The sequence below is a fragment of the Grampus griseus genome, assembly GCF_964374135.1.
Source record: "Grampus griseus genome assembly, chromosome: 1".
Classification (NCBI taxonomy): Eukaryota; Metazoa; Chordata; class Mammalia; order Artiodactyla; family Delphinidae; genus Grampus; species Grampus griseus.
The window spans coordinates 61,148,949-61,158,593 of record NC_139017.1 but is presented as its reverse complement, the minus strand read 5'-3'; the positions used below and the strand labels follow the sequence as shown (position 1 = coordinate 61,158,593).

General features: G+C 49.1%; 1 protein-coding gene across 1 annotated transcript; it reads right to left on the bottom strand.

Annotated features, from left to right (window-relative positions):
- Positions 1-4,667: 4,667 nt before the first annotated feature.
- Positions 4,668-9,048, bottom strand: BTG2 (BTG anti-proliferation factor 2). The gene is made up of 2 exons (XM_082669872.1): positions 8,801-9,048; positions 4,668-7,452 (listed from the first exon to the last, which is right to left on the bottom strand). The coding sequence occupies exons 1-2, from the start codon at positions 8,952-8,954 to the stop codon at positions 7,118-7,120; spliced, it is 489 nt and encodes a 162-aa protein (XP_082525998.1). The 5' UTR covers positions 8,955-9,048; the 3' UTR covers positions 4,668-7,117.
- Positions 9,049-9,645: the final 597 nt, after the last annotated feature.

Genomic DNA, 9,645 nt, shown 5'->3' with positions numbered 1-9,645 from the left:
GCTGTTGTTTTATTTCAAGTGTGACAGGGGCCCGACTAGAACTCTGTGCTGGCCTAAATGGGACAGAAGAATCAGAGATTTTCCTGTTCCATCTGGAAATGGAAATGGAATGGTGAGAGGTGATTTAGCATAAGTGACTCATTTTACAGATGAGAAAACCAAGACTCAGAAGGTGGACGTGACCAGTCTAAGTTGTCAAAGACATCTATTACTAGCTATTTTCAGACCTGAAGCTAGGGCCCCTATTTCCCAACTCCTAAACCTAGAGTTATTTCCACCACCTCATAGCTGACTTCACAAGTAAACATTGGGAAGAGAATTTCTGTAGACAGCATCAGTGTTCAGGAGCTATGGACCCTATTCTCTCTCCTGCCACCTTGGAATTCCTTCCTGATGGCAGCCCAGGCTTTTCTTCTCCAGGTGATTACTTTCTGGGTAAACCCATTTAAGGAGTTCATTGTTAACTAAGGCTCTCCCATATTATGACTTAAAGTGTGTGTACGCCTCTTTAAGTGACATTTACATTTCAATGGCAGGTGGTTAAAGACCTAAGAGGCTGCTAGAGTCAAAGGATTGGTTTTTTTTTTTTAAGAAGGTGGAATCACAGGTTGGTATTTTGAGCTGGGACTCCTCGTGGCAGACCCTGAATGGACTTGAGTTTTTCCTCCCATCCCTGATCTAAATCTCCTTGATCTGCTAGCCTCTACTCTTGGCCACTTTGACATTCATTCATTCAACCAGTATTCACTAACACCCACTAAGCACCAAACACTACTCAGATAAGGTCCCTGGCCTACATTCTAGCTGTAAACTCAGGGTTATAAGGACTAGGGTAGAGGAAAGAACTGAGTAACATGGGAACACTTGTCCCAGACTGGGAAGGGGAAATGTCACAGAAAAGTTGCCTGGAAGAGATGCTCTAAATCTTCAGAGGCAAGAGTTAACCAGATGAAGTGGGTGGGTAGGAGAGGGGCAGAGCATCCCTGAGTAAAGGTCCAGAGGCCACAGTCCCAGGCACAGGCTAATGGACACCAGTTGAGGGAAGGGAGAGCTGCTTCTAGTCCAGTCCTTGGAGGGGGAAGAGGCCTCAGGTGTGCCCTTGGTTCTATTAGGGGTGTTCCTTCCTAAAGATCATGGCCATGGTGACAGCCAGCCACTGATGTCCTCAATGCAGAGCCTCGCTGTGAGTATGGGGGATGGGGTCAGAAACCTCTACATCCCCACTCCTCGGGGCATCATAGGTCACAAACTGGCAGCCTAGGCTGATATGCACTTTAAAAAAATAGCTTAGCACTTTAAAAAAATTAGTTGCCATCTTTAGAATTCAGGGAGATGTCAAATAGAAGTCTGCATTTCAGGTTTCTCTTGAAAAATTACAATATCTGGTATAGAGCTAATGAGTGGGGTCCTTTTCAGACAAGGCTTGAGCTGGCTCTCCAAGTTCATTGTAGCCTCTGTCTAGCTATCCTCATTCATTGACTGTCTGGCCTTACCCTCACCCCTGCTACCCACCAAATTTTAAAGGAGCTCTCCCTGCTGGTATATAAAGTAGTCCTTTGTCCAACCTGCCCAGCTATAACCTCCTCTTATCTGATGTGCTCTGGGCAGCCTGTCAGGTTTACTGAACCAGGGTTGGATTAAGGCCGCCCTTGTTTATGGCAATGAGGGTGGGGAGTGGAAGAGCCAGACTTCAGCTGGGAACAAAATGTCTTGGAGCTGGTGGGAGCTCAGAGAACCAGGTTTCTCTCAATCCAAGGGAAAGGACTGGCTGCACATCTGGGGTACACTTGTTTGTATAAGATCATTGTTATCCAGGGCCCTGGTAGCCTTTTAGACTAAGCTCAAATGGTTTTTTGTTTTGTTTTGTTTTGTTTTGTTTTTGCCAGCTCTGCAAAGAAATGGTGCAGAGAGAAAGCAAGAACTCTCCGGAACTCATTACCCTTCCCCATCTCCCCATTTCTCTCTCTTCTGGGAAGGGAGAGCAGATGGGTGTGATTCCACAGATGGGCAGGATGGAGGTAAGCAAAGTTGTCATTGGAAAATCCCTTTCCCCACCCACTTGGTGTGTGAATGAGCATGTAGCCGGTTTGGTTAATCTCCACAAGCAGAACATGAAGCCAACAGGTCAAAACTGCTCGGTGGTCAATGAGATCAGATGTCTGGAAAGGACACTGTCCATTTCAGCAAGAATGACAAAGGTCAGACATCAGTTCATTCATTAATTTATCAGGTACTTATATAGGCTTCTTGGTGTTAACTGTAGCTGCTCTTGGAGGCCCAGTAGGAATTTTAATTTAATAATGGTTTCCTTCCAGTTATCAGAATGTCAGAGTGTCCTTATTCGTCTCAGGACCAGTTCAGAGCCCATGAAGAGATGAGGTTAATTTCTACTTAAAACTACAATTCTCATTTATTTAGTACTCAAGTGTGCAAAGCACTATTCTAAGTAGAATATGGATCTCATTTAATCCTCATACCATTTTGAGATAGGTTCTATTCTTAATCCCATTTTACAAATGGGGAAATGGAGGCCTGGTGAAGTAATCTGCCCCAGGTTTCACAGCCAGTAGGTAGGTGGTAGAGCTGAGATTAGACCTCCGGGCAGCCTGACACCAGGGCCTGAGCTCCTGACCTCTTTGCAGCACTGTCTCACTAGACCTGGAAATTGAAACCTTATCAGGCAGGAGTCTGAGCCAAACAAGGGAAGATTATTACAGACTTCACTTCCCAGTCCAAATGAACTTTCAGTTCAACTAACTGAAAATATGATAATAATTGTGCTAATTTGCTCTCCAGTAATTGCTAGGATAATGGAGATGATTTAGAACCAGAAGCTGAAGAAAGGAACAGAGTTCATCTAATCCACCCCCTAATTTCTGAGACAGGAAACTTTCAGGGTTTATATGAACTCACATAGCTAGTTAGGAAGAAGAACCTGGACCACAGCCCATAGATTCTATCCCCCGCCCCCCCCCCACCCCACCCCAGCCCAGAACTCTTTCTATTGCACCACTCTTTGTTGGGCCGGGTGCCAGCACTGGCTCAGAAGCCAGGAGTCCTCACTATCTTTCCGGACCACAGGCTACTCGAGGAACAGATGTCAGCCTCACAGAAGTGGGTTTCTTCCCCCGGGGCTCGTTTGTTGCAGCATCAAGGACTTCCCCACCCAAACCTCCTTATCAGGAGCCAGGATGGGCTCTTAATCTGCAGCTCCCAGGGCCTTGTCTACACTCTTTGGGGTGGTGCTTATCATCCAGAAACAGCTGACCAAGCACAGGTCTCCCAGGCTGGCACTGTTTACCAAGTGGGGAAGCTGGGAGCAGAATGGACCAACCAATGCCCAGTCCCTGAACACATAAAAGCCACCAACTGCAATTCCTCAAGCAATTCTTGTCTACAGCCCCTATTCCCTCACCTGGCTAAGGGGTACTCTCCACTCCTATTGACATTGGTCAGATCTAAAGTAAATAACAAACTGCTTGATCACAGAACCGTCTTATTTAAATTGAGGGACTATTAGTTCTACCTAGAGCCATGAGAAACCTCAAGATCAATCTGCCATTCTGTGGTTTACCTGGCTTGGAAACAGAGGTGGGTGACGGTGTCCCCTTAACCCCCAGACAACTCTCCCTGAATTTCAGGCCTTTGACTAAACAATGAAATATCCTTCATGAGAGAAGCCTGTTAGGAAACAAGAAGTTAGATGCTGATTTTGTACTGAATAAGAGAAGAGTACACCAGGATGGCAAAAATTCGACCCTAACCTCATTTGTTAAGGACCTAGGTAGGTCCTTAACAAATGAGTACCTAGGACATTTGTGTTAGAAGTTAGACATGAAAATGGGACCATTCTTTTAAACAACTCCTTGACACAAGTGGGTCCCTAACCAATTCTATTTGTGATACAGATGAGCTAGCTTCCCTGACCCCCATCTCCTGGCTCACCTACCCTCCCAGTATATCACACACAGACTCCCAGGCCGACCTCCCACCTAAGACACCTAGGTCAAACTGCATGTTTGTTGATGAGGGTCATGGAGGTATGAAATGAAGTGTGTGTGTGTGTGTGTGTGTGTGTGTGTGTGTGTGTGTGTGTAGGGTGGTACCACTGCTCATGAGACAACATGTTTACAATTTAGTTTAAGTATAGCCCACGTACAGCCAAGAAAAAAGATAGCCCAGGTCAAAAATGTACTTGTGACCTTAGTACAAACTGCGGAGCTAGCAAGTGAAGTGGGGGTGGGGAAGCCTGTTTCAAAACCTCATGGGCAGAACCCTAGAGTCAGGGATGAGAAAGGGTGTTTCTATGTCCTTGCATAGATCCTATCTACATAGCCAGAGTTATAAAGGGTAACAGACCTATGCTCTTGGTGTTTGCTGTCAGAAGCAGCTCCTTTTTAGCTAACTGGTAACATTGGCCTTCTGTCACATGTTCAGCTCCAGTGCCTGTATCCTGAGGCCCAATTGCTCTTGTATAATAAGAATGGTGGTTGTCAAGTGGGAGCCCCAAAGATGACAAGAGAGCTTGACCAGGAATTTCAAAAAATTCTGCCCCAACCTGGAAAGGGGTTCAGTGTCCTCTGTTAACCATCCCAGTCTGTGAGCGGGCTGTGAGTCTTAATCATTTTTAATAATTTTAGTACCTAGCACATACAATAAATGCTTGCAGAATGAACTAATGAGTAAGGCGGAGGAAGAAGAGGATGCATAAGATGAGCCCTGGCTAGACTGAGGAATGCTCAGACTAGAACACTGGCCCATCTAGCATTTTCACAGGGAAGTTAGAATATGCATTAAAGAAGGGAAGTAAGGAGCTATCTCCCAGGAAAGAGGGGATGCTTGGAAATGTCCCTACCACCTACGCGATAGGTCTGCTGAATCCAACTGAAGAGAAATACTATGAGGCACAAAGGATTTGCTTCTGAGGGAAACGCAAATTAGTGATGTGGGAATTTTATCTTCTCTATACCACACGACTTCATCTGCTACACTTTTATTAACGAAACCAAAAAAAAGTGTACATTTGTCCATAAAGCTGTACATTCTTCCATATAAAAACACTATTATACAATTAGTAACCTTTGTGTTTTCTGTCAGAATAGCTTACAAATGTACTATTTATTTTTACTTAATGGGAGAGACAGGCCTGCTCAACAGTCCAGCTCTGGGTGTTTTGTTGTTTTTAAAGTGAACGTGAAAAAGAAGAGAGAAAAGATTAAGAATGAGACCATGAGGCTGCTTATAAAAAGGCAGGGACCTGTTTGCAGACAAGATGCAACAACAATCTGCAGTGATTCACAGCTTTGTTTCAACCCACAGACCGGAAAATTAGCTCTTGGGTCTACTGGCCTGAAGTTAACTTTAAAGCAATAAGGACTGGAAAAAGGATCTGGGAAGGTACTCGGGATCTGGAAAGTTGAAGAGGCAGTACTGGCAGGAATGGGTAGGGGAGTGTTTGGTAACTAGCACCCTTGAGTCAGAATCGAGTGTTTAAGAAATGCAGGAAAGGGGACTGGCAGTGGGGAGAAAGTTTCCTCACTAAAGGCAACAGCAGGAGGGTAGCCAGGTTGACCAGATGTTCTAGCTACATCCTTCTTAAGGTGATTCAGGTTTGGGAAACTCAAGGCCTTCTGAGGATCCCTCACTAACATCACCGAGAAACTGAAGGAAGGAGATTTCTTCCCTGTGTAATTTTCCATTTTTCTCCAACCCAGAACAGTAAGTATTGCACAAGTCTATAGACAAATTTGGATTGTACTGAGAGAGACAGTAGCCTCTCCCACAGGTGGTCTGAGCACCAGGGAGAAAAAACACTGCCCAAGGTTTGGCTTTCAGTGTCAGCCCTACAAGAATACCAAGTAGTCCTGCAAAACTTGGGGCATTCTCCCATTCAGCCAAGGAATATCTACAAGGCTAAGCATCCAGCCATAGTCCTGAGGACAGAGGGAGAAATGGTTCCTTAAGCCCACCAGGGCACCAGGAGGTTGTGAGAGCCAGTTCTCCTCCAGATCCTCCTGGGACCCAGGAGGCCATATTGCACAGTGACTGAGAACTCTTGTCCTAGAAAATAGGGTAGCTCCATGACCCAACCAGAAGGGGAGAGGAGCGGCGGGGGGGCAGTTAGGAGTGTTGTGCTTTTAAAAAGAAGGCAGTATTCAGGGACCTGAAGTTCCCTGTAGCTTTTGAGCCACCTCTCAAAGGGATAATGGCAGCATCATGAGGACTTCTGTCTGGTTACAAAAGAAGGGTTTTGGCCAAAAAATATCCCAGTGGATACTCTATGGTTCCCAAAATTCCATTGCAAATCAACCCCAAGGTATTTGCCACACATACTCACACATAGAGCAGCTCATAGCAAGGCAAAGGTTTTGTGCAGAGTGCCCTTCTCTCCCAACTCCAATAAACCTCAACCCCTGCCTCACTCCCCTGACTCCCAAAACAAAAAGCTTTATATTCTTGGTGGGAAGCAACATCTACAGCCCCCTGAGAATAGAATTAGAAACAAGTCATGATTTCAAGAAAAGCTGCTCAGGACAGAAGGAATCAGGAGAGGCCTTTTCACTCTCTGCCTAGAATCTCATCAAAAATTGAAAGAGAAGATTAGGCAATATAGTATGATTTAAGTCCAGGCTTGAATGCCCCTGAGTTGAGTAAGACAGGGGCCAGGGATGCAGATGTCCTGGGTGAGAGGTTTGAACTCAGCCTCTCTTCTCTCCCCAGGGCAGATCCTGACCTCTCTCATTCACAGTTACTAACCTTGCTTGCTCCCTCTCACATCTTCCTGGGTTGCTAGCCAAGCTTCTCCCACCTCACCTTGGCCAGACCCATGCCCTCCCTGACCATTCCCCCCTCCCATTCCAGACACTGCCTCCCAGACTCAAGCACACAACAATTCTCTCCAAAGGCACCTGGGGAGGCCACTTCCAAGCAGCTCCCTTTAAGGATTTTTTTCTTAAAAAAATCTTTTGGTTTTTTTCCCCCTTTTCTTAAAAAAAATAATATATATATATATAAATAACTCTTCACTTAAAATACAATTCCCCAGGTAGAGGTATGCAGTGGCCTGTTGTCACAGCAGAATGAGTACAGCAGAGCGCCGGGTGGGGTGGCGGGGGATCTAACTGGAGACTGCCATGATGTAGTTCTTTGAGGGGCTGCTCCTGCCCAGCATCATTTGGTTCTTGCAGGTGAGGAGCCCGTAGGAGGTGGCCACCGGGGCCTCCTCATACAGGATGCAGATGGAGCCATCCTCCCCAATGCGGTAGGACACCTCGTAGGGGTCCACCCACAGGGTCAGCTCACTGGGCAGCAGCCGGTGCAGCTGAGGCTGGCTGAGTCCAATCTGGCTAGCCACTTTACTGATGATGGGGTCCATTTTGTGGTTGATTCGGATGCAGCGGTAGCCAGAGCCCTTGGATGGTTTTTCAGGAAACCAGTGGTGTTTGTAGTGCTCTGTGGAAACAGGACAAGGGGGATATGCACTGGTTAGAACAGTTGGGCCATGGATGCTACACAAGGGGGGTGGGGGTGATGGGATAGGAGAGGAAGGGACCTAGTGATTTTAAGTAAGCAACATGGTTTCTCATGAGTTTCAGGACCCTCCTGAAACCCTCCTGACACTGTAGCAAAAAAAAAAATTACGGGATCTGGAAAAACCCCTCCTTCCAGGACAAGGGTTTATGTGTATCGGGAGGGTGTCCCAGAGCTCTGGGTCAATCCTCTGTAGCCAGTATATTGCCTTTGGCACATCCCCAGTTTAAGGAGGAGGGGTGTGACTGGGGCTGGCATGTCCAGGCAGGGCCTCTGGGGACCTATGAGCTGAAGTTTCAAGGCCAAGAAGGCTGCCATTATTGTCGAACCCATGTCTCCCACTCTGTGCCTCAGTGGTTCCCTCTGCCTTGAAAAGTCAGAGGCCTGTCTCAGCGGGTAAGGGAGGCAAAACCGGGATGTTTGGGTGAAACATACGTTGTTCCTCAGAAGGCAGGATCTGTGTGGGCACGTTCAGAGATGGCTATTGCTGCCCAAGACCGCCGGCCAACCCGCTAGAAACCGCTGGGAGATGGGTCTCTTCCCCAGCCAGCGGCTGCTTGTATCTTGTCAACCTCCTCCGTCTCACACCGCACCGCCCCCAACCCCGACACACGCCCGCAGAGCGCAGTTACTACGTACAAGGCTCTCTCTGTACCATAATAGGTGGCAGATGGCTAAGGGGGTGGGCAGAAAATACAAAGGGGGCCCGGATTCCAACTTCGACTGAGTGAACAGCAGACGCAGGCTCAGCGCAGCCCCGCGCGGCGGGAAGAACCACGGCTGGGACTCCAAGTTGTTGAGAAGGTTCAATTGCGCCTTCTTGTTCCATAAGGACCCCCCGGCCGGTCAGGCTTTGTTGCCTGCAGGGTCTCAGGGTCCACTGAGGGAGATGAGCTCGCACTCAGACCCGCAGGTACCCCCCCCCCCTTCCGGGACATAAGCTGGGGACTCGGGATCGCACTCAGGTCTAGTGTTTGCGCCCGCGACAGCTTGGAGGGGAGCGCCCAACCAGAACAACCGCGGACCGAGACCCTAGAGCAGGGCCGAGGAGGAGGGACAGGACCCAGAGGAATGGGCGGAAGGTGGGGATGTGGGGGTGGGGGGAGGAGACTGCAGGCCGCCCCGGGAGCTGGAAGGAAACCGAGTCCCGGAGCTGCTCGAGTGGAGAGCCCTGCCCTAAGTGGAGAGGAAAGACGCCTCAGGCAGGGAGGGGGGCCGAACCCCGGTGTCAGGGTTCGACGGGCGCCAGGACCCTCCGCAATGTGCTCACCCGTCAGGGCTTCCTGGAGAGCCCCGCTGAAAACCTGAAGTCGCTGCTCGTTCACGCAGCCCCGGGTCCTCAGAAGGCTGGAGAGGAAACCCACAGCGGCGGCGATCTCCGGGAGCATGTCTGTTCTCTTCCCGGTCCAGCTGGCCTGGCTCATGTCGTGTGCAACTCTGGGAGCGGTGGCGGAGGCGGGGGTCAGAGAGAGGTCTCTGATGGGACGTGCCGAACCGTAAGCCTCTGCTCGCTCGCCAGTCGCGAGGGCTTTGCCCGGACTCTACCTGCTACACGCCTTTCATACTGTTGCGAGAGCCGGAGGAGCCGGCGGCGGAGTTCATTGGCCGCAGCCAGCGGATAGGGGCGGAGCCTGGCGTCCGCCCCGCCCCGCGCGCCATCGGTCTCAGTCCCGCCCCCACCTACCGCCACCTCCTCTGCGCTGAGGTCATCGCCCGCTGACGTCAGTGCTGGGAACAGTAGCTGAGCTTGCAGGCTGAGGGAAGCGGGAGGAGAAAGGGGTGGGGGGGCCCGAAGGCTCTCTGGGAAGGAGAGCGGCGCTTCAAGCTGGGGATTCTCTGACCTCTCCTATTCTCCCATTCTTCCAGACAGGTTAAAGAACACCTCCAAGAAGATGCCTTCGTTGACACCACCTCTACCAGGAGGTCGCCTTTTCTGATTCCCCCACTTTCAACCACACCCTGTCAGAACTCACCCATTTTACCGCTTTGCCGCGTTTCCCAACTAGTCGGAATGGGTTCCTCTTGGCTCTCCGGAAATGGAGACTAAGTATTCTATTTACTTCCACAATAATACCAACTTCCCCAACAAGTTATGCTCTTCTACAGCAATGCCTT

What these genes read in the sequence shown, in the direction of transcription:
- BTG2 (XM_082669872.1), bottom strand. Translation starts at nt 8,954, where the DNA reads ATGAGCCAGGCCAGCTGGACCGGGAAGAGAACAGACATGCTCCCGGAG. An exon ending in TCTCCAGGAAGCCCTGACGG is followed by an intron (nt 7,453 to 8,800) that starts GTGAGCACATTG and finishes CTGTTTCCACAG; the next exon opens with AGCACTACAAACACCACTGG.